This window comes from Emydura macquarii, unplaced genomic scaffold, assembly GCF_026122565.2.
Source record: "Emydura macquarii macquarii isolate MOO-44397 ecotype Brisbane River unplaced genomic scaffold, CSIRO-AGI_Emac_v2 contig_1644, whole genome shotgun sequence".
NCBI lineage: Eukaryota > Metazoa > Chordata > Testudines > Chelidae > Emydura > Emydura macquarii.
The window spans coordinates 25880738-25904985 of NW_027131781.1; the positions used below are offsets into that span (position 1 = coordinate 25880738).

The window sequence follows — 24248 nt, forward strand, 5'->3', positions numbered from 1 at the left end:
CCTTTGAGCAAACTCAGCACAAGGTACTGGTCCAGTAAGAGAGATAGGATGGTCCAGTGGCTAGGGTGCTAGGACAGTATGCAGGGGATGGAGGCTGTGTGACCTTGGGCACGTCATTTAGTCTCTCTGTGCCTCGACTCCTCCTCTCTGAAATGGAAATGATAGTTCTCACCAACCTCACAAGGTGTTGGAGGGCTAAATAGATTAAAGAATCCAGGCACCCCTATGGTCACGGGGGCCAGATAGATGTAATCAAAGTACAGGTACGTAACATCAAAGGAACTTAGGGTAGGTGTTTGTCATAACAGCTTGCACTAGGAAGCCCCTGTGAAAAGGGCAGAGGTCATGGAAATGGAGTAAGTAGCAAGAAGCCCCAGGTGCTGAGAAACTTTTCACTTCCCAGGCATCTCAGCAATTCATGCTGCATCTCTCCTGGAGGTTTGTTCACTTGTCGCCATCCCCTTTCCCTGCACTCCTACTCAGCACTCAGCTTACAGCCAAAAGAAGGTGGCAGGCGTCACGGATTGTTTCAGAATCTTGTACTCCTAAGAGTTGTGACAAGATCCTGGCCTGGTACATGCAGCTATCCCAGCGGGAGACAGTGTCACAGCCAAAGCAGCAATGATCCCATTCGATTCCCTCCCCCAGACTCAACTCACCCCATCATCTTCCTGAGGCTGCTACACTGAGACCAGCCTGCTTTGGATAGCGACCTTAAAACTCAAGGTCTTCTGTGTGTATACCAACAATCCCAGGGTCCTTTGCTTCAGGAGAGAGGGGTGCCCATCTCCCCTGTCATCTCTACTTGTGCTGTGCCCCGGAGGTGGCTGTAGTTCATTGGTTTAGTCTATCAAGCATTTTGGAAAGCTTTGAGTTGTGAAATATTGTTATTGTGATGCGTGGGATCAACTATCTTTGCTTTCAGCCTTGGCACACCTGAACCCAGTAAACGGCTGTGTTCAAAACACAATTAGTGTCTCAGGCCAGCTACTAAACACAGACGCATCATGTCTATAGACTTCTATCCCCGGGGCTTATGCTACTCTTGGGATGAATCCTGGGAACGGGGCTAGGAACATATCCTTTTGTATAAGCTATCGACACAGTGGGAAGATGCGTTGCTGCTGGTCTTCCACTCCAAACGTACTGTGGCAACCCCTTAGCAACTCACTGAAGTCAAGGGGACATCCTTGAAGCAGTACATCATTGAACAAAGGGGGGTACATCCTGCCCAGTGAACTTGGCATACTTAGCAACATCCTTACATGGACATTGGATGGTACCATTTCTTCACAGGAGAATGAACCTTTCGAACTGGCATGAAAGACTTTAGGAACCAGATCTTCAGTTAGAATCATAGAAGATGAGGGTTGGAAGGGACCTCAGGAGGTATCTAGTCCAACCCCCTGCTCAAAGCAGGACCAACCCCAACTAAAGCATCATACACATCGTCATAGCTCCATTGACATCAATGGAGTAACCCCAACTTTACACCACTGAGCGTTTGGTCCTAGAGGCTGACAGTCCTGCCCTGGTGATGTCGCATGCAACTTGGCAGATGTCAGAGATCATTCGGGTTCGGTACAGTCTTTATAACTTGCAGAAGCCATCCTCATTGCTGTTGCCCACATCGGCCTGCCCTGCGAGGAATCAAGAGCCTTTTCTGTAAGCCTGGTTTAGCGGCATGGCACTGTTGAGAGTGTCTGGGTAAGTTCTGAGGCATCTCGTGCTGGTGTAGAAGTGGGAGATGCTAGCATGCCATGACAACCAGTAAATGCCAAGGTCATGGCCTGCAGACATCTCTCCATTGCCATGATGATAAACACCCCACACAACACACCTTTCAAGATCCATGAGTCCTACACAAGCCTGTCACAACATGTGGTGTACCTCATCCAAGTCACTAACTGCCCCAGTAACAACTGTGTAAGTATGTTCTCAAATGAACTCCCACAGGAAAATGATAAAAGACCAAAACACTTATCAGCTGTGGGTGAACACTTATCCCACAACGATCACTCCATATCTGACCTCTTGGTCCTCATTTCAAAGGAAACCTGTGTAACACCTTCAAAAGATGAGCCTGGAGCTTAAATTCATAACTCTGCTAGACACTAAAAATCATGGACTGAACAGAGACCCTGGATTCATGGTTTATTACAACAATCTACTAACAACCCCCATCCCCACCCCAAGCTGCCTTCCTCCCCTTCCTTTCCCCCCATGACTGGAGGGGTGTTAACAGGCCACTTCACCTTGAATGGTTCCATGAAATATGGGTTCACTCCTTATGCTAAACAATCTGTTCCACCTTGTATTTAGCTCTGACTCTCTGAGTACCTTTCCCAGGCCTGAAGAAGAGCTCTGCGTGGCTCGAAAGCTTGTCTCTCTCACCAACAGAAGTTGGTCCAATAAAAGGTCTTTCCTCCCCTCCTTGTCTCTCTCATATCCTGGGACCAGCACGGCTGCAGCAACAGTGCGTAAGACCATGACGGTGATGCACAGGTAACTGTGAGCTCTTAGTATCATGCAGTGGAACCTGCACAATCCCTCTGGCGCAGTGTGGTCCACAATGCATTCGAAGAGCGTGTCGGGGAAGCAGGAGGGCTCCCAGGGGTTAGTCTGGGGGTAAAAGTCCCCTGTCCCAAGTTGGTCTCCTAGTGCAAGGAGTAACCACTGCCTTGTTTGTGTGGGGCAGAGCTTGCAGGGGAAGGGGGACAGTGAAGAAACTCTTTGGGGTTGCCTGAGTGTGAGAAGAGACCAAGTGGTCTTATTGGCTGACCAGGATCCAGGGTTACTGACCTCTGGTTATAACAGCTCCCATCTTCAGAGGTCTGTGCAGCTTGCACTAACTTGCAAGTTAGGTTTCCTCTGTCCCATGTTGCCTTGGCTGGACTGCTTTCCTGGACCCACAGCCCTTTACAGTCCCCGGCTTCAAGATCTTCAAGTGCGCCCACGCAAGTGTCTAGAACTCGGAAATTAAGAGGAGTGTCCCACTCTGGGGGTAAGTGGTGGCAGGGTAAACGTAGTAACACTGGTTACGTTTTATTCACTACTTTTACCGGCATTTATTAATCGATTTGTCGAAGTGCCCCCTAGTGACTTAAAGTGGTTGTGACATTTTAATTATTCTCCATCTATTATATCATATCAGACTGGGGACCTGACGGGCTAGGCAGCAGTTCTGCAGAAAAGGACCTGGGGGTTACAGTGGATAAGAAGCTGGATATGAGTCATAAGTGTGCCCTGGTTGCCAAGAAACCTAATAGCATATTGGGCTGTATTGGTAGGAGCATTGTCAGCAGATCGAGGGAAGTGATTATTCCCCTCTATTTGTCATTGGTGAGGCCACATTTGGAGTATTGTGTCCAGTTTTGGGCCCCCTGCTGCAAAAATAATGTGTTCAGGTTGGAGAGAGTCCAGCAGAGGGCAACAAAAATGATTAGGGGGCTGGAGCACAAGACTTATGAGGAGAGGCTGAGGGAACTAGGCTTGTTTAGTCTGCAGAAGAGAAGAATGAGGGGGATTTGATAGCAGCCTTTAACTACCTGAAAGGGGGTTCCAGGGAGGATGGAGCTAGGCTGTTCTCAATGGTAGTAGATGACAGAACTAGGAGTAATGGTCTCAAGTTGCAGTGGGGGAGGTCTAGGTTGGACATTAGGAAAAAGTTTTTCCCTAGGAGGGTGGTGAAGCACTGGAATGGGTTACCTAGGGAGGTGGTGGAATCTCCATCTCTAGAGGTTTTTAACTGCAGCTTGACAAAGCCCTGGCTGGGATGGTTTAGCTGAGGTTAGTCCTGCTTTGTGCAGGGGGTTGGGCTAGATGACCTCCGGAGGTCCCTTCTGTGTTTTTCTAAACTGTTTTGAAAGTGTTTTTCCACAGTGTTAAGTAAGGGTGTGTCTGAGAGTGTACTGTCTGCAGAGAGTTTATAATCTGTATTTTGGGTTAGCCCCATGCAAAGATTAGCCCAGGTTTATACCTGGGAGGCTCCCAAGGCATACCAGTGGATGTGTCCAGGGCCCAGCCAGGTGCAGGTACCACCAGGATTCATTTTGTTATAAGTACAAGGATGGCAGCAGAGGAGTGGATAGAGGATTCCCACCTGTCTAACGTCACCACTGGGGTACTCAGGATCTCCTTCCCTGTTGACACCACCAGTCACCCAGGTGAACATTGCCTGCTCCCCCGAGTGACCCGAGACGGAAAGGGGGTTTACAGAAAGGTAAGGCAGTGCTGTGGACTTAGCCAGGATTCCTTTCCAAGGTGGTGCTGGAGACCCACTCTGAATGAGCTGTGCTAACACTGTTCGTACACCCACCGGTGCCCCTGGAAAGGCCTTTTTCTGTGATCTCACCGTGAAAATGTCGGTGATTGACTTGAGTGGACCTAAAAACCTTAGAAAGTTCACCTGACTGTTTCAACCGACACCAAGTTGCTGGGCCTAGCTCTTCCAAATCCATGCCTGAGACCGCGTCTCTTATATGCTATCGTTAGTCTTCCTTGCGCTGGGTTTTAAGTACTATGTGTAAGCGCTATGTCCTGTGTCCCTCTGGATTTTCACTTGGTTGTCAAAGTGCGCACAGCACTTTATGCTTAGCTAGTCCTTTACCTTGGAAGTGGGGACATGAGTTTCTCCTTCATGTCAGTTTCTCTTTCTCATGGACATCCTGTTTGGGCAAGGTGCCAGACAACCAGCATTGAACCCAGGCATGCCCTCTGAATTCACAGGGCAAGCATACATGCACACACAGGGCGTCCTTTGTCCTGCGCCTTGGCAACGCGCTTCAGGTCTGGGCTGTGGCCACTGTCAAAAATACACCCACCTTGTCTCCCCAACAGCTGCATCGGCAGGTGAGACGATGGGTCACTCTGCAGGCCTGTTCAATTCTCTGCTCAACTAATGCCGGTGGTGATGTTCACTGGGGAGATGGTACACCAGATGGGAACAACTTACAGCTGCGATCGACCTGGGCTGCCTTTGAAGCTATGCTGTGGAGGTGACAGATGCATTCCAATAGCCTACCTCCTAATCCCTCTAGCACCTATCTTGGATTTAATAATTCTTGGTACAAGGTGGTCATCAGTGTTAGACTTAACTGGCAAGATAGAGGCCAGTCGTGCCCACCGGGCGTTCCGTAGGGGATTACAGCTGCTCTAGGCGTTGTGCTGGTGTGTGGTATGGTTGTGGTGTCTAGTACCACCCTTTAACTATAAAGGGACACATAACAGCCCTGGTTTGTGTTCTGTCTTAGCAAGCCACACCCACTCTTTCCTGCTGAAGTCATATATTCAGAGGGTCAGACGGAACTGCCCCAGCGTGCCAGCGTCATCCTGTCACAATGCAAGCATCGCTTTCTTAGGCAGTGTCATACAAAGGCCGGCACACATTCAGGCAAACCCCACAGCGTGATGACGCTGCATCTCCCCCAAAGTCAGTGCAGGACACGGTTAATGTCCTGCCAGCTTGCAATCAAAATTGGTACTCGGCATGGATGGCCACCTTAGTCGGAGCAGCATAATCATGCTGTATTCAGTGGGCGTTTTGAAGGGACCTGCACAAATGCCATCCCTGCGGCTGGAGCACCGGTTAGTGATTCAAACAAAGGACTGCGGTAAGATGTGGGTTCAAGTCCCACCTCTGACTGTGACTCACTGCGTGACCTGGGTTAAGACACTTCCCTTCTTTCTGCCTCCTTTTCCCCACCTGTTGAATGACACCGATTCTCACTAACTCACACTGGTATGAAGATGAGGCTTCGTTCATTCGTGGTTGTGCCGTGCGCTGAGATCCGAAGATGGAAGGTGCTGTGAAGATAATTATTGGCACTGATAAGACCGGCTGTGCTGTGCTGTGCTGCAGTTCTCATAGCATTACCACCGCTGCTGCCGCTTCTGTACTCCTCCTACCCCCAGCACTGCTCTGCTAATGGCCGCTGCTGCTCCATGGAGCCTCTTCCCGATGCTCAAAGGAAAGGAGGAAATAATTACAAAGTTGCCACCTGCAATCTGTTGAAAGGGGAGTATCCATTCCCTCAACTTGCCCCCTTTCAGGGATGTGAAAATGGTATGTTCAATTAAAATGGCCTCCTGCTGGGACGGGCTGCCAGCTCCCAGGAGATGCAGGGACAAATGGAGCTGTCATGCACACTGTCACTCTGCAGGTTATTACCGTACGTTACTTTTTTATTGCAGCAGATGTTAGCACAGAGAGAAAAAAATACTGCAATCGGTGGCAGGTGGAGCCCTTTCAAATGTACAGTACCACTGCATCAGCCTCCTGGGACTAGGGCTGGTACTTCAGGAGGTTCGAGGCACCCTGTGCTGTCTCTCGCAGTTTCTGGACTTAGCTGAAGTCGTCTGCCAGCCAAGTGGGGAAGTGATGGGTTGCTTTGCGGGGAGACGACTCTTTGAAGTGCTGGAGCAGTTGGCGGTTGGTTTGGAGACTGTACCCGTGGAGAGAGGCTATGTTTCTTGGGTTGATGTCAAGTATGGAGCTGTCAAAGCCCAGCAAAGATTGGAGCTGGTTGCGTGAATGTGCAGGAAGGGCTGTGTTAGCAAAGGGCAAACTTCAAAAGAGTCCACAGCAGAGATTAGGACAAATACATTTCCAGGAGCCTGGTTCTTGACTGTGTTGCACCCAGGGTTGTCATTTGTTCCTGTGCAAAGTGGTTGCAAAATGCCACAGAATCTAAGTGGCGGCACCGGACACCGGCTTTGCACAGCCATAAATGACATGGCAAGGCAGAGAAACAGGTCCCAGAGCTCAAACTCTGGGAATTCAGAGAGGTTTACATATCCTGGGTTATAAAAATAGAGCCCGTTTACAAAACTCCAGAGCCAAATCCTCCCATAATTTGGGGTGTGTAGACATGGAGTGTCATCTTTCGGCCCATCTCTCATTCGCAGATGAACTGTCACTAAACTATCCGACCCTCTGGTGTTTGCAAATTTGGGCTAGAAGTCTTGGGAGAAGGCGCATTTCCTGTACTGTATTTTCTGCTTTTAGTAGAGCCTGGGACATCTGTCATCCAGCATGGTGGTGCTTTGGCCTCAGAGCTGGAGATAGAGGCAGCACTGACAGGAATTGGGTGGGGGGAAAAAAAGTTCTCACACCTCCAAAGTTCAGGGCATCTAGTTCAGTGCAAGCTGTGGGGCACGGCTTGGCAGGGTGGTGGCATGTTTATCTGATTATATCCACAGCAGCCCAGACATCCTTTGTGACGGAAGCATAAACCTTTTGGAGTTAAAAGTGAGTTGTTTTCTTCTTTAATGGCTCCATCCCTCCGTTCCGTGACAGGGGCAGGGCAAGGCAAAGCCTGTGGCTTTTGCTTTACAATGCTTTCCTTTGAACTCCTACAAGTCTGTTTTCTTTGGGGCGGGACTTGTTTCGTAATTAGCCTCAGGCCGTAGGGCACTGTAGGACTTGGGGGCTGTGTTTGGGAGCGAGGGGCAGCTGTAGCTTTTGGAAAGACTGACCCTTTTTCAAAATGACTGCCCTCCGCCATTACATTAAATGGGATGGAAGCCACAGGAGGCCTATGGTCAAAATAGCGGCGCTTTTCCATGTGGAAGTGAGCGTGCCCCTAGTAAGGATGGGCTGGCACTTCCCGTTGTTTCCAATGGGACTCAAGCCAAGATACCTTTGGTTCAAATGACTGCGAGGGGACAGGAGTGGAAGGGAAACACAGGTGGTGCAGGGGAATATGGGAAGCAGAAGGGAGACGGGACGCAGGGATAATGTGGGGTGCAGGAAAGGATTCTGACGAGGTGCAGGAGGGATACTGTGGGGGTGTTGGGACACAGGGAGAATGTGCAGAGTAGGCAGTTGTGAGGGGGGAAAGAAGGAAAAATGTAGGGGCAGGTGAGGGACAGGAGACAAGGAGAGCGTAAAGAGAGAACGTGCGTGGCGTGATGGCATCCGATCCACCCAGGGGCGAGGGGAGGGAAAGCAGAAAAGCCAGGGAGGAGGCCCACATTTTTGTGAGCACATCTAAGGTTGAATTTTGACCCTTAAATGATCATGCACAACGTGAGGGCAGGTGGCTTCCACCATTAACGTCTCAGATGTCAGAAGCCAGCCAGCATGATCTGAAACGTCCGTTTTGGGGGGCTGGGTTACTGAACGCAGAGGGCTGTGGTCACAAGATTCACAGCATCACCTCCCCCCCCCTGCACCAGAGCCTGCTGGGTGTTTCCTTCGCTCTTGCCCAGCAGTTACGCGTGGATGTGTGGAGTGGAATTGTAGTGAGGAGCGGAGAGGGTCTCTGGTGCACTTGGTGATGAATTGTGTCCTTCCTTCTCCGTCCCCCCTCTCACCCCTCCCCTCACCCCCAGGTTTCGTCAGTTTTGACAATCCAACTAGCGCTCAGGCAGCCATTCAGGCCATGAACGGCTTCCAGATCGGCATGAAGAGGCTAAAGGTCCAACTAAAGCGGCCAAAAGACGCCAACAGACCCTACTGACCCCTGCTCACCCTGGCCCTGCAAACAGGTAAGGCGTTGGCAGACCAGACTGCCCCAACCGTGGTACAAGCCAGGGGACAGTATGGCATCTCCAGTTGTGCCGTTCATACCAGGATGGCGCTGGCTTCTGTTGATCTGTGCCCCGTTGCCGTTTGTGGGAAAGTGTTGGACCTGCTCAGCCGTAACCAGTTTCCCTATAACTTAGTTATCAGAGCTGCACTTTTAGTTCTGCCGTATTCTTTTGGACCTGATTTTGAATCGGTGTGGTCCAGAGGCTAGGTCGCCGTATGAGGCCTCAGGAGAGATGGGAGATCACTCCCAGATCTGCCTCTGACTGGCTGGGCGACTTTGGGCAAGTCACTGTCCCTCTCTGGGCCTCAGTTTTCCCATCTGAAAAATAGTGATAATGAGGTTTACCATCTTTTTTAAGTGCTTTGAGATCTCTCAGTGCTAGATCTTGTTATTATCGTTGCTGCCTTCCGCGCTGGCTAGCACCACGGTGTCTTGTGTGGATCACATGCAACCACAAACCATTGCAGAGTTCCTGACCCACAGGGATCCTAGAAATCTGTTTGTCACAGAAAAACACAGGGAAACATGGGATTTGCCTTTTTGTAGAGAATCTGTAGTTTGGACTCTGGCTGCCCCGGTGTGCAGGTACAGCGGGGAGCAGCGGCTGCTGACCGCGCACCCAGCTGTGAAGGCAGCGCTGCTGCCAGCAGCAGCGTGAGAATAAGGTTGGCATGGTGTGGTGCATTGCCACCCTTATTTCTCCAGCTGCCCGACTCTGGACGGCTCGGGAAATGAAAGTTAAATCCAGCCGCTGCTCCACCATCAACCGCCCGTCCCAAATGCAACTGGAGCAGAGCCCCCAGGCCCTTTCAGAGGTTTAAAAAGCTCTGTTCAAGTTTTCTTTGCTCCTCCCATTTTATTTTCAGGCATGATTTGCTTCTTGGCCTATAGCTGGGGCACTTGTATTCCCCGCTTAGCTGAACTAGGAAATAGTGGGAGAAATCTAGCGAGAAAGCCTCTTCTTGCCCGATTTCTAAGATAACGGCCAAGCCAAGGAACTAGGTGAGTTTGGATCAGTATCCGAAATCCTGGATCCAAAGTGACTCTTTTGAACATAGACATAGTGACTGGAGGTGCTTGTGGACTGCCATCCTGTTAGTCAGGAGTTTGTGGCTCTTCAGGAGCGACACTGGGCTGCGCTAATCCTCATGGGAACATATCAGTCTTCATATAACGACACTGGGCCTATTCTCTGCCTTTTCCTAACGCTGGGGGATGCAGCAGTTTGACCCTCTGTTAGAGCTGTTTGGCCGGGGCTTCCATAGTTGCGAAATTGCATAGTTTCGAAATTGATGATTTCCTCAGAAATCTGATGCTTTCTGAAGAAAAATGAAGGTTGTCAAAACCCCAAATTTCTGTCAAAAACCAGTTTTGAGATAAAAAAAGTAATTTTTCACCAGCCCCACCTTTTCTCATTGTGTCGCCACCTGCTGCACTCAGCAGTAGGGTACAACTACGCAACCTTCCTGCAGCCTGTAGTGCAGCAGTCTACATCTGCTCCCTGCTTCAAAAGACACGTCCCAGAGACAGACCCATTCCAATGTAAGTGACATTTGATAGGTCACCCAGAGACCAGCCATCAGCAGAACAGCCTGTGCTGTTCAGGGGATGGGCTGAGCTGAAATGGGGAAAGGATATCTCCTCCTCCAGCTCCACATACAGATGCACTTGGGCTGGTAGAGGCATTCCAGGGAGAGGGGGTCCCACGAGCAGATATCGTAGTGCACCGAGTTAGCACCACAGGCCATCTTGCCACAGGATCATTATTCCATAGGGAGTGGGAGGGAGGCCACGAGTAGCCCCTCCTCACAGTATGGCTGAGGTTGTACAAGGAGTTCCTGGCATGCTTTCCCTCTTTGACACAACTCTCACTTGAAACTAGCTCCAACCATCTGAATAGGGAGATGGAGCAGAGGAGGGTGGAGCGCCTGATGGCGGGATTTTATGCTAAGGTGGATAGTTGTGGCGTGATTCCCATCAAGAAGACTGAAGTACATGAATAGTGACCCCCTGGGAGACACCCCAAAATTAGCAAACAGTTGGCTGGTAGATTCATTCGTGTGTGTGTGTGTGTGTGTGTGTGTGTGCGCGCGCATATGTATAATACAAGCATAGCTGAGATGCACATCAGGCTCTTTCAGTACACACACGCAGTCACACATACTCTCCAGGCTTTCCCAGCATACACATCTGCACACACACCAAAGCTCTTCCACCTCTCTCTGTCACACACACATCCACACACTCTCTCGACTTAGGTGAAATTTTTTCAGTAAACGGTAGATTTGTCCGTGCACTTTTCAGGTTAAATTTAGTGAATAGGTTTGGCCAGCAAAATAATTGAATTTTTTTCCCCAAAAAAAGTTGAAACAGTTCATTCTGACCATTTTAAAATTAAATGTTTCAACTTTCCATTTTGAAGTGATATTTTGTTTCCAAGTTTAACTATACTTATTTCAAAAGCACAAAAAATGGTGAAAAATTCAACAATAAAATGGAAAAAATTGTTTTGGATAAAAATACACCCCCAGAACTAAACAAAACTTTTTTTTTCAGTTTTTTTCATTTAGTTTCAGGTGGGATAGCTTTATCCAAAACCAAAAATTTCAGTATTTGTTTTGGTGAGAGAAACCAAAATAATTCAGTTTTGGTTTGAAACTAAACTAATATTTTTTCCGATTATTTGGTTTGGCCCCTCCCCAAATGAAAAATCAATTATTTGCTCAGCTCTGTAACACATATACACACACACTAGGATGACCAGATGTCCCAATTTTATAGGGACAATCCTGATATTTGGGGCTCTTCTTATATAGGTGCCTATTATCCCCACACCGTCCTGATTTTTCACACTTGCTATCTGGTCATCCTAATACACACACACACACACCCCAAGGCACTCCCATCTTGCACTAAAAAAGTGTGTGCAATACTCCTGCAATGATACATGCTGCTGCCATGACCAGTAATGCCCCCTCTCTCAATAGTTGTTTGCAAGTTTAGTATCATCTTTTCCAACTCCTGGATTTGTTCCTCCACTAAGATACAAGTCACCATCTGAGCAGTACTGCAAGGGGCTCCTGGCCCATGCTGATTTTTGCCTGTTATGGTCCTATAACACACTAGAAGTCCAGTGATTTTTTTTTCTCTCAAGATTTGTTCCATGATTTTACTAGGAATAGGAATGGATCTTATGGGGCGTCAGTTGTCTGGATCATGCTTTTTTCTGCTTTGGAAGATCAGCACTATATTTGCTTTTCTCCATTCTTCTGGTACCATCCCAGCTTTCTGAGACTTTTCCAAAATAGTTCTCAGTGGCACAGGTTTTTTTTTTAACCAATTCCCTTGATGCCCTGTGATTCATAATGTCAGGACTAGCTGGTTTGTCCATGTAAGGACAATCAGACAGACTATAAGAAACAAGACCTCAGCAGACTTTGCCATACAATGTCTTTCCCAGACATCTAAGCAAACATAGCTAAATACACCTGGCTTTTGTGTTTGCTTGGTGAAAGATGCAAAAGTGCAACAAGAGAGTAATTAGATTGCTGAACTGGAAAACTAATTCCAAAAGAAGGAAGCGAACTATAGGCTGACCCTTTCCACTCTGGAGACCTGAGAACCTGAATCTGAATTAGGGCACAGTGACAAATGGTTAGCAATTGTGCTCCCTTGGAGATGTTTATCTGCAGTACAATGCAGTTTGGTGCAATTGGCAAGCCTTGATGAGGGAAGGGCCAGGACTGCAATAGCAGAAGGCACTGTGGGTCCAGATCAAAGCAGAACAATAAAGGGAAGTGGGCACTAAGAGTGGAATAGAAAAGGGAGCTGCAGATCAAGACTGAGGTGCATTGACAGAGTTGGGTGTATGGGTCCAGGACAGGAATAATAGGAGGGGCTGCTGCCAGCGTTAAAGTGCAATTTGCAGAGTTGTGTGGGGAAACCACGACTGATACAACGGGGTTGTTGTATCTCCGGAGCAAGGTCTATTGGAAGAGCCAGCTGGGAGAGAAGCAGGAGGTTGTGCAGATCAGGACCAAGGACCAGCCCGGGTGGCTGGGCCTGGGGAAGCAGGAATAAATACTGCCTGCTCTCGACCTGACTCAAAGCAGCATAATTAGTTTCTGACTTTCATAAGCATGTCCTCTGCAACCAACCCCTCCAGGAAAAAAGAGAGGTTGTTTTTATGCAGTCAGTGTTACAAAAGACACTAGCGCCAACCCTCAGGCTTTTACCAAGAGTCTGGTGCTTTTTGATGTTTTCCTTAAAGCCCCAACTCTTGGAGTCATGTGATGCGATGAAAATCTCAGCTTTCATTTAAAAAAAAAAGTTTCTAGCCCTTCTGGTTGCAGAGAAAAACTTGAAAACAAAACCAAAGTGTACCCAAACTGCTCAAAGAACAGGAAGCATATTAAAAGCACTCCAGTTTTAAAAAAAATCTCCTGATTTGTAAGCCAGTCTCATGATTTTATGGGGTCTGCCTCATGATTTTTGAATGCTTGGGGTTGGTAATACTGAAATATATAAACATGAAGCTGGGCCAGTGACTCATCAAGATGAGCTGTTATGAAAGCACAAAGGCAGCACTGGGAATTCATGAATAGAAAGACTTTGGAGGGGAAAGAGGCATATGCTTTTCTGACTTTCCTCATATGCCAGACAATTAGTAGCTCCGTGGATGATATCTCATAAGCAGAAAGTACTGATTAGCCAAAAGTAGGCCCATTATATGCCCAACGAGAGAATTGTGTGTGAAAATCAGTCAGTTTCACACCTCACATGATGAGCTGCACATACAAGTGCACAGCTGGTGTGCAGTATGCCTTGCAAGCGTGCAAGACTATTTTGTAGCCGATCTTAGGCACTTGGTTTTTGGAAAATCTAACCCGGTATGTCCTCGTTCTTGGGTACACAGCGTAGTGCTTCTCTACTCACCGTGGAGCGCCAGGATGCCAGATGCTCTGTTGGGTGACCTTCATAGCTATGCAGGCTGAGCCTTCTCGCAAGTGAGTTTTGCGTCTGACTGGGCTTTTCTTTCTCCACATCCCAGCAATGATTAGAGCTGATTGAAGAATGGGGAAACAATTTCACAGAAGATTCCAAAGTTCTTTCCGTTTTGCAGGATTCGTTCCTTATCCCTTTTCCATGGAATTTTCTGCAGCATTTTTTAATATCCTTAACAAAATGTTTTGTTTACTGAAAGGCACATTTTCTTCCTGAAACCTGGGCTTTCTGGAAACGAAAAAGGTCAATAATGATTGTAGAGCAGGTTTGATTAAAAATTGGATAACATTTCAGATATTGATTTTACAAGTGCAGCAAAAAATGGACAATTTCAATAGCACTGGTGATTTTTTGCAAACTGATGCATTTTCATAGAAAGGCCATTTTTAAATGAGAAAAGTTGTGAAAAAATTTGTTGTGAAAAACTTTCAAACAGCCCTGATAGCAGGCCCGGTGCTCTTGCTATGGAGGTGCTACCATCATCCTGAAAATGGTGCAAGGATATATTTTGCAGCTCCCCAAACTGTACTTCATATACCTCTTCCCAGATCCGTTTGACTGGAGAGAGAGAATTGTCCTGCGGTTAAGTTGCTAGCCCAGCGCTTGGGGGACTTGGGACCAGTTCTTTGCCCCATTTAGCCTTTGTAAAATGGGGATAATACAGCTTCCGACCTCGGGGGAGTGCTGTGAGCGTACATGGATTAAGATCAAGAGATGCTCAGACACTGTGGTTACGGGGGCCAGATAAATACGTTGGATAGATAGTTCCTGAAGGACATGCTGCTTTGTAAAACAGTGATAGGACATGAGCCAGGTTGCTGCTTTGTAAAACAGTGCTAGGACATGGGCCAGGTTGCTAGTTTGTACAACAGTGGTAGTTGAGTGAAGAGGGGCCCAACAGGCAACTAAGCTTAGGTCCAGATCTTAACTTTCACAAAGGTTAGGATTGATTGGCTCCAGGGCTTTGGTTCAACCCATGATAGAGAGAGAGGCCAGGTGAGTTGAGATCTGGATCCAAACTTCCCCACAGTATAAGGGTGGCTGGGCCTAGGGATTTGGTTCAGGCCGTGGTGTTAGTTGTGCGTTGAGGGGAGGCGGAGCCAAAGAGGTGCTTTGAAAACAAATCTAAATGAATCAGTGCAACATGTCTCATGGAAACGCGAAAAGCTGGCTGAGGATTAAAATGACCTCAGCCATTCCTGAATGGTTCAGTGAATTCAGTGCCGTGAACATGAGCCAGGTTGAGAGGTTTGGTGGCAGAATAAGCCACTGAGACCCAGCCCTGCCCTACAGTTACCAACTCTACAGATGAGTCCTGGGCATCTCTGCCAAAACTGCTAAAGGTTCCACTTGTGATGTGGATGCCTGTCCTCCCACTGGGAATTGGACTGAGGCCACTTACCCATTTCAGACGGACTCTGAAGCAGCCGGGGGGCAGGAATAATAGGCCGTGGCTACCAGCATGCGTTGAACGTGATCCAACAACCTAGACATCCAGGATGGAATTTTCCAGAGCATTCACTGCTGGCCTAACTCTACTCCCACTGAAGTCCAGGGGAGTTTAACACACTGGGTGTTTTTTGAGAATCCCACTGGGAAGGTTCTGAACCCTCCTTCCAATCTCCTAAGCTATCCAGCTCCACAAATGGCCTGCCTGCCTCCCTGAGACGGCTTTTGCTGTGGGAACTCAGACATCAGTGCGGGATAGAAAATCACAAGGCAGTGAGAAGTTTCTCCGCTCCTACCCTCGTCCTTTTACAAGTGAAACTAGACGGCACATTTTGCTGTGCCCAGTGATCGCTGACCAATGACATATCATCAGATGCTTCAGTAGCTGCTAGCACATATGGTGCCGACTCCATGCGAATCAAAATGCGACAACTTTTCAGGAGGGCAGTGTTCTCTGTAGCTGTCTTATGGTCGAGCAGGGCTCTCAAATGTCCGATTGACTGACTCTGATGTCCTCTTTCTCCTACTTTGCTGCTATACCAGTCGGTATGCGGGAATCTGCGGACACACCTATTCTCTAGATTTTCTCTCTCCAAGGCCTAAACGTTCCAAAGCAGAGCCTGAGTCTGTGGGTTCAATTCTGGGGGATAAGAGATTGCATGCACAGAGTTTTGTGCCCTCAGGCTCCTGTGGGCAAACACCTGGTTGCTCTGCACCATTGCAATTTGCAGACACACATCTGCATTTTCACCAACACCCCAATGTGAGGATGAAAAATGATGCTTGCAAATATGGGCAACATTTAGAGGCTGCACTTTGAAAACTGGTCCAGAAGATTCAGATCATTGGCACATGCCTTTTGGATCTGCCCGGACTCACTTTTTGTGCTAGAAATGTCCCAAATCGGCAGCTGGTTTTGCTGTTGCCACATGATGTCGCTGTTCCTGGCCGATTTAAAATCACATTTAGGCAAAACAAGCCACGCATTAAGTTTTCAGGTTCCAGGCAGCTTCCTGTTGTAAGAGAACTTCGTAAACGCCTTGAAGGAAGCAGTATAAACAGCGTGCTAGGGTCATGAGAATGCCAGGTCGTGCCATTGTCTCAGAACAGCCCTTCCCTTTACAAATATTACACCACTATGTCTTGGCGTCTCAGGCATGTGTCACAAGCAACGCAAAGGCAAACCCGACCAGGACATTGGCGGCTGGCGCAAACCATCTAGGTCCCTTACTTACCCTTCATAGGCTTCGATGCCAGAGGTAATGTTTACAAAGTGCTTTGGGATCCTCAGGGGAAGCTGTGGTCCCTCTTCAGAGGTGTCTCCTCGGATTTTACTCCGACAAACTCCCATTGCCTTAAGTTGTAAAAACAGAGCAAGGGCCTTGGGCTTTGTCCCTGTATGGTAAAAGCATTCTCCTTCTTGTGTGGCATTGTTTTCATGCCACCCTCTGTGATCTGACATGGTATAACGAGAGTGTGATGGCACGTAATGAGATGTAGCATTGCTGCCCTCTCCTGGTCCGTAGCTGTACAATCCACTGATCTTCCTTGATTTACTTACTGAGAGGGCTGCCCGGCAGTTAATCCTTCCTTCTTCCTCTGCTATTGTTACTAGCAGAGCCAGTGCTGCGGGAAATGGCTCTCCGTTGTGGTGTGCAGAGGGGAACAAGCCGAGTGATCCTGAAATGGGAACTGTCTTTTTAACCCAGAGAGCCATTTGGTTTGTGCTGCCATTACACAGCTTTCCCCATCCACGCCTACCTGCATCAAAATGGCTGTCTGCCTGTGAGCTAGTACGGTGCCCTGCGGGCACAGTCCGTGGCAAACACGTCACCCGGAGAGAGAAACAAACAGCTCACCATGTGGGCATGTAGCTGAGAGTTACCAATGCTTTCCAAGCGCAGAAAAAAACCCTGTGGTCTTTGTGTTCCATTGTGTAGAGTCTCTTGTCTTGGTCCTCTTTGTTTCTTCATTTATCATTGTACGGGAAGTGTGGGTTCTGCTGTGATCCCAGAAGCTACCCCGGGTCAAGCCTAGGCACCGGTGGGATAGAAAATCAAGGTGACGTGTAACGGAGCAGGGGGTGGGTGCTGACTGCAAAGGGCGTTCTCTCTGAATGAGTATGGCACAAGGACTCTCGTCTGGGGTCAGGGAGCGCTGGGCTGCTGAGGATTTATGGCTTTTCAGATATGACATAAAAGCGAGTTTTCAGCTCCCTGCAGTCAGGAAGGATCCGTTGGCACTTTTCTCACGTGTAGCGGCATTAGCCCCTGGACAAATTCTACCTCAAGTCATTTCATTGTGTTGACTTGAATTCCTATTGCAGCTTCGTCTGGGTACAATATTTTCACCTGTCCAAACTGCTGCCAATCACTGTTAAAAAAACACATGCAGCCACAGAGGTGACTACAGCCCAGCGGTGGATGAACTGATTCCATGTATACTGTATCAGGCCAGATCGTATAGGTCTCAACTGGCATTTAATCATGTCCAGCTGGGCAAATACGACAACAAATTATTCCCCAAAATTAGTTTGAATGTTCAAACAAATTGGCTTCAGCTGGGTTTGTGCCCATTTTGCATTTGCTTTCTGCAGATAATCTTGCCCGTGAGTTTGCTGGCAGGAATGCAGGAACTCTTAAGGGAATAGGGGAGAATATAAACCAACAGCCCATTTCAAACTTGTACTCATACCGGAAACCTGATTCTAAGAGTTATGCTCATCCCGTCAGAGAAGAATAGCAAATGCCCTGTAACTTCTGTGTCCAATTACACAGTTGGAATGTGATACACCTGAGCAATACACACAACCCACAGTGGGTAAGTGAGCCTCTGGCTGATATTCACTCACATAAGCCATTTGCTGATTGATTTCACTCAGCAAACAAATCGGTGGAAATTATGGTCCATTTGTGGCCAGGAATCAGATCAGATATTGGTTGTGAACACTTTGCCCAGCTCTCATCTTTCCCCAACTAAAAATCCCATTCAGGTCAACAGTACCCTTCGGAATGAAATATTCTGGGGATGTGTATTACCAACCACGGGCACAAATTTTCAAAGCAGCCACCGATTTGGAGGCCTCCATTTTTGGGCGCCCTGCTTGCCACAGTCTCTTTGGGCCTGGACACTTTTATCTCCCAGTACAGTCAGCTGGGGCGCAGCACTTTTGAAAACCAGGCCCCCCGATGTCTCAAGCTGGGGGCCCAAAATGGAGAAACTCGGAATTACTGGATGCTTTTCAGAAATGGGTCATAAGAAATGACGGCCTCCTGTGACTGGGAGACAGTGTGGCTGGGATGTGCCTGGGGGCTTGGGCTGGGCCAATGTCCCACCGTACCAGGATTCCTGTCGTGAGCAGGGGGATGACATTCAGTTTGTCTTACTTCTTTGTCCAGCATGGGTCAGCGCAGCATATGGGAAATTGACCAAGCACAGGGACATTCAGACCAAGGAGGGAGGGAGGGTCATTCTGTCCCGAAGAGTCCGCGTGCCCTCTCCGGGAAGTGCCATGTCCCTGCATCAGAGGGTCAGCATTAACCCCACACCAGCACCTGGAAGTAAACGAGACCCCCGTGGGCCCCTGACTCCAATTTGTGTCAGTGACCTGGGCGGGAAATGCAGCTAGCGTGGGAAGTTTCTCCTGTTAGAAAACGTGCCCAAAGTGATTCCCATCATCCTTGGTTCAGGGTCGTTTCAGGCATCGGATGATGATTGTGCATGATTTTTCCATGGGGAAATTCTTCTTCTCTCCCCTTTCCCAACCTTGCCCCCCGTGCTCTGCCCCTGCCTATATCCTGTCTCCTCTCCCATCATGCCCACCCCAGCCTCTGTGCTCTACGCTTGCCGCAGTGTCCTCGCCCTGTGCCATCACTCCCAATCTAATCCCTTTGTTCTCTGCCCGCTGTCGTCCATTCTTGCTCCCTTTCTTTCTCATCTTCATGCTTTGCCTACTCAACTCCCTATATCGGATCAATGGCCCATGTATGCCAAGTGACCTCCCTCCCTGCCTTGCAATCCCCCCTTTGCCTCGCCCGGTGCTGGCTGCCCTTCTCCCATGCCCACCCTCGACACCTGTTCCAAACACCCAGAACTCACAAAATTGGCTCCCTCTGCAGTGCGACCTGCCTGACCTTTCCTTGCTTTCACGCCTGCCCCTTCTTTCCCTACCCACGCCTTTTGTCTGCTCTCTTCCCCTTTGGCTGATCGAGACTGTCAGCTCTTTGGGCCGGGACTGGATGGCTTTCAATCTCCTGAAAGCGCCACACAAGGTTAAGTGCTGTGTAAATTCCAATGGATGCTGCCAACCATTAAGCATTGCCTCTGCAGATCCTCAAAAGCACCTGCCTTTGCATTGCGAGCCCTGGACCATCATGGGGCCACGTGCACCGCCTCTCAGAGATTCACTTGGTCGATGCAAGGTTACAGAAGAGTCTGTGGCCCCCAGCAGCCTTCAGCTCCATTTCTGCTGTCATAGGCAGCAGGTCTCCAAACCACCACTCAGCTCCGCTGTGCTGAAGGAGTTGGTGTTCCACCTTTAGTTCTGGCTAGCTAGCTGACTTACGTGTTTGGTGCAGAAGACTGTTCAAAAGTGTTTCTTAGCCTCTAGATTCTGGACAGTTCAGCTGGTTCACTGCGGAGCTCCCGGTCATTTGTCATCTGTGGCATTGCATGGTTCTGACCCATTCTCATCTTCGGTTCAGAGCCTAACATTTATCCACAGAGGCCCAGATTTCAGTGGTGTGTGTTTTGTGACAAAATGCCCACACTGGCCCCGTGTGTGGGAGAAGGGCAGTTCCTGAAGGCATTGGCATTGGTTTTTCCCCTCCAGCCTTCCTTGAGCAGAAGAGGCAGCTTAACTGCCTATTGCTGGAGAATGTCTTGAAAGGCCAGCCAGTCAGCACTGGATCCATCTCCTCTGCACCAAAGGTCTCAAAGGAACCGGCCCCACCTCAGAGCCGAAGTATCAAGGAAAGTTCAATGCGTGAGTGGCTGGTTGCAATGCTCTTTGGGAGCTAAGGGCCACGGGACAAAAACCAAGGGCCATGAATCCTCATAAAAAGTCCTCCTTCCTGTTGCCTTCTTCCTTAACTGAGACTAGGTGCAGACCCACGCATTCTCTTCTGGCTTAGTGTAGGAACTGGTGGTTTGCAAGTACCACCAAGATCCAAGCACCTGTTGATGCTGTGGGCACTTCAGATCCTAGATGTCAGAAGTGGGGCTGCCTGAACTCACGTCTTGAGATCCAGTGACTGATGTTGTGTGTCTCTCTGCCCCTGTTTTTTCTGGAAGCTCAGGAAGGCAGTGATCCATGATCTTGTCCTTCTCAGGGTAGTGGGAGATATCACCCGGTATCTTCAGGTCCAAAAAGACTAAGATCTCCTTTGATTTTTCCTGCCTCAGAGTCCCAAGTTCAGAGCCCAGGTAAGAGTGGCCGATAGTCCTGGTGGCTCTCTGATCCATAAGTTTCCCAGCAAACCCAAGTGCAAGATGGGAGAGAGAGTCCTTTCTCCCTCTCCTAACACCTTGAACACACACACTCCCAGTATTAGTGAGGTTATACTGAGACATGCTCTTTGGACTTCACCCTCACCATGAAGTTCTCCTAAGAGGTCACCTATGGCCATCAGACGTCATGGCCGATATGACACAAGTGGCACTATTTGCCCATCCAGACAAGAGACAATCCACTGAGAGGCCTCTTGCTAAGCTCATCTTCTCCAGAGTACCTGGGGGAAATACTGACCACATCACCACCTAAGCCTGCCTTTCTCTCCACTGACAAGCCTGGAGGACGATCTTTAAAGTCTGAAGAAGAGGCGAAGGAATTGGAGGACCTGGAAGATGTATGTGATGCAACAAAGGCTGACGCCTTCCTCTTCCACCCCACCTGGGGGAAGTGAGACTGCGCCGAGACCGGGAGTGGAGCTGGAGATTGAACAGCTCCAGGAGTTGTGAAGACACCCCTGACAGTCCAGGACGGACAGCGAGAGGGAAGTTTGGGACTGGAGAGAAGGAAGACTATTCTTCCTACACACAAATGGTTCTTAAAGCCAGAAAAAGGCCTCTGGCTCAGGCCAGCCTCACTTCCTGCTCTGGCAGAGAGACACGGTCGCCTTTACTGAACAACACAGCTGGGATGTGAGTGTTTCATCAGCGTGCCCTCTGCTGAGGTCTCTGCTCACCTCTGCAGCTTGGGAAGGATCCAAGCCCAGCAGGTCCTGCTGCCTGCCACCCATGGGAGGGCTCATGGACCTTGGACCCCTTTAGTCATAAGGCTCATCTAACTGCTCTCTGGCCCTCCAGGTGGCAGATTACCTGATGGTGACAGACAGATATAGTTTTCTGTCTGCAACTGGCTGTTCCCACCTCTGGATCCCCAGCCCAGAGAGACGTGCAGATACGCCAAGACAACCTTGGGCCAGCCATTCCCCTAGAGGGGCCTGTGGTGTATCAAGATATTGTGTCCAGGCCCAGGTTCGCTTAGCTTTCAGCCCCTGCCCCTCCCAAGGGGTATAGACCAAAGCACTTGATGTGTCAGCAGACACTTCACCTGTTTACACTGAAGAGTCTGTGTGGAAAATGGCCACAAGGTGGTCCCGTTTGAGTGAATGACAGCTCCTCATGTCCTCACCAAATGCTTGGTGGTCAGGGCAGCCCCCCAGAGCCCCATAGCATGAGTGTTTATCTGTGTTTGATAACTGGCTCCTCAAGACCCGATCTCCTTGAAGAGGCTCTTTCTCCCTGCAGGCAGCGGTACAGGCTGCAGGGTCAGCCAGGGAAATTCCTCCTGCACCCTGCAACCCAGAAACTTACTTCCAGGAGAGCAGGTTTTTGCACCATTGCTTTCCTTCCACAGAGAAGGGTTACAGATCGTCATAAAACTACAGATTCAGTCAGGCTGCAGTCTTATGGCAGGGCCAGGTGCTCGCTGCAGCTTTTAGGTGTCATGGTCTCCTCCATATACTTGACTTCACTCAACAGACCAAGAATGACGTTGGCAAAGTGCAGATTAAAGACCACAGGCGCGGTGCCGTCTCCTCAGTCAGTGAGAGTTCCTAGGGCAGCAAGAGAACCAGCGTCTGCAGAAATTACTGAAAGTGACTCAACGAATTCAAGAATTCCTCACTGAGTGCACGGTGCCTTCTGATGTCCTTCTGGGAGTCCCATTTTGCTAACTTTCTCCGTCGGTGGTAGGAACAGACGCCTCAGAGCTTGGTGAGGGAGGCCTCCTAGATCTTCCCAGGTCTCATTTAGCTGTCGTGTTATCCAGTGGCTAAGACACTGCACTAAGACTCAGGAGACCTGCTGTGTGACCTTGGGGAAGTCCTGGAGCACAAGGCAACAGTGGCGGTATTGAGAGTCTTCCTCCCTCACGCCCAGGGCTACGCAGCATAGAGCCTGACAGATGACATGTCACGAAGGTGGGATCACACATCAAGCGGCAGCTTGAACTAACAGTAACAACACGTGGCAGTTTTCATCCATCAGTCTGAAAGCGCTGCTCATGTGACAAGGCCTGATGGTTTGGGGAATGGTGTATCCTTCACCAGGACTTTCCAGTTGTCCCCTACCTGGCTGGAAAAAAATAAATCTCTCACTTGACCTATGTCCTGGGTACCATGGCTCTTCTCCATCTTCTGTGGTGGAAACCATGGCCAGTGAATGGGGTTCCAAAATGGATCTTTTTGCCTCTAAAGACAATTCCATCTATCCATATTGTTCAAGAGCTGGCAGAGATTCAGCCTGCCTGTTAGGTTCACACCTCATGGACTAGAATAAGCATCTCCTGTACTCCTCCCCCAGTTCCTTCGCTTTCTTGTGTTATTAAATGAAGCAAAACAGGGCTCCTTTCACTCTCGCACACTCGTTTTTGGAGTTCAGATCTCTTCTCCTTCCAGTAGAGCCACCATTCCCCTTCCCAATATTTAGTGGCTTTTAGTCTCAGAAGCAGGGTCAGATTTTCCATCCAAACCCAGATTCACTCCACTTAGCAGCATGGATCTTCTCTTAAATGAGAATCTTGAAAACATGAATGAGGTGTGTGCAACAAGATATTTTGGAATTGAGGCAGCTGTGTACCAGTCATACACTTGAATTGACATAGAGTTATGGCACTGGATGGGCAAAGAGCACAAACGTAGACCCTGTGTCTCCCTCAGTTCCTTGTATTCTGGGCTTTTTTTGTATACAAACTTGTGTTGTTGCCTTTCATCACTGAGAGGTTTTCATCTTCCCATCCAAGGGATGCCAGCTTTTTTTCACCCAAATACAAAGAGATTCCTCAAGGGTTCAGGTCATGTCTACCCTACAAAACAAAATCACCCATCCGCCTGTTAGTTAGCAGGGTCAAAGACCTTCCGATTGAGCCCCTTTGAATGTGCTTCCTTTATCATCTGTCCCACAAAGCTACCTTCCTAGAAGCCATTACATCAGCTAAGAGGATGGGGTGAGATACAGGCATTTGTGGCTGATCTGTCTTTGATGGTATCTGAGGAGGGTAAAGGGTGCTGAATCCATGCCCTGATCTCTAATGGACTGATTAGGATGGAATTCAGTCTACCAATCATCTTCTCTAAACATCATGACTTACCAGTTGGAGCTGGGCTGCACACATTCGACAGTGGGATGGCACTGGTCATTCCCTGGAGAGGACAAAACTCTTTGCAGCTCTTCAAGGTTATCTGTGGTATTTGGAGACAAGTCTAAGGGGAAATCAGTTCTTGTTCAGAGATTGTCTAAGCCTCTGTGTAGGCTCTGGGTTCAGTCTTGACCAAGCAGATGTCCCAATGCCAAGTGGCTTGGCGGCCCTTAAAGCAGCTTCACAGCATATTTGAGGGATGTCTCCATCTCTGAACACTGGGAAGCCACTGCCTGGTGCTCCATTCATAATGTAACATAACATGATGGTCTTGACGTAGGGGGCCAAGTATGGCGCTAATTTTAGGAGAACAGTCCTCCAACCTTTATTTAACCAAGGATTCCTCAACCCTCCTCTACGGGATTGTTACTGCTAGTGAGTCTTTCAAGCATGGGGATCTGCAGAGGCAATTCTGGGTGAGAAAGAAAGTGTGCTCCCCTGTAACTACAGTGTCGCCCCTGCAGATTCACACCCAACCAACCTCCTTCCCATACAAAGCATTCTGACCTGGTGGGAAGACCTGAGGGTGGTCAGATCTGCAGTCCTTGCATTATTTCACACCGACCCTTGAGCTCCACAGTGGGACCATCCATCTCTACTTTCTAGGTCTGTCTGGGCGC

The 24248-nt window shown here is 48.9% G+C and overlaps 1 protein-coding gene across 2 annotated transcripts in view; it reads left to right on the forward strand.

Moving 5' to 3' along the window:
* Positions 1 to 24248, forward strand: part of CELF6 (CUGBP Elav-like family member 6) — a 180057-nt gene that overhangs the window by 146587 nt on the left and 9222 nt on the right. For both annotated transcript variants that reach the window (XM_067555986.1, XM_067555987.1), the window contains one exon: positions 8335 to 8490. In XM_067555986.1, the coding sequence (XP_067412087.1) occupies positions 8335 to 8462 (128 nt within the window). In that variant the 3' untranslated portion in view covers positions 8463 to 8490. The remainder of the gene's footprint in view (positions 1 to 8334; positions 8491 to 24248) is intronic.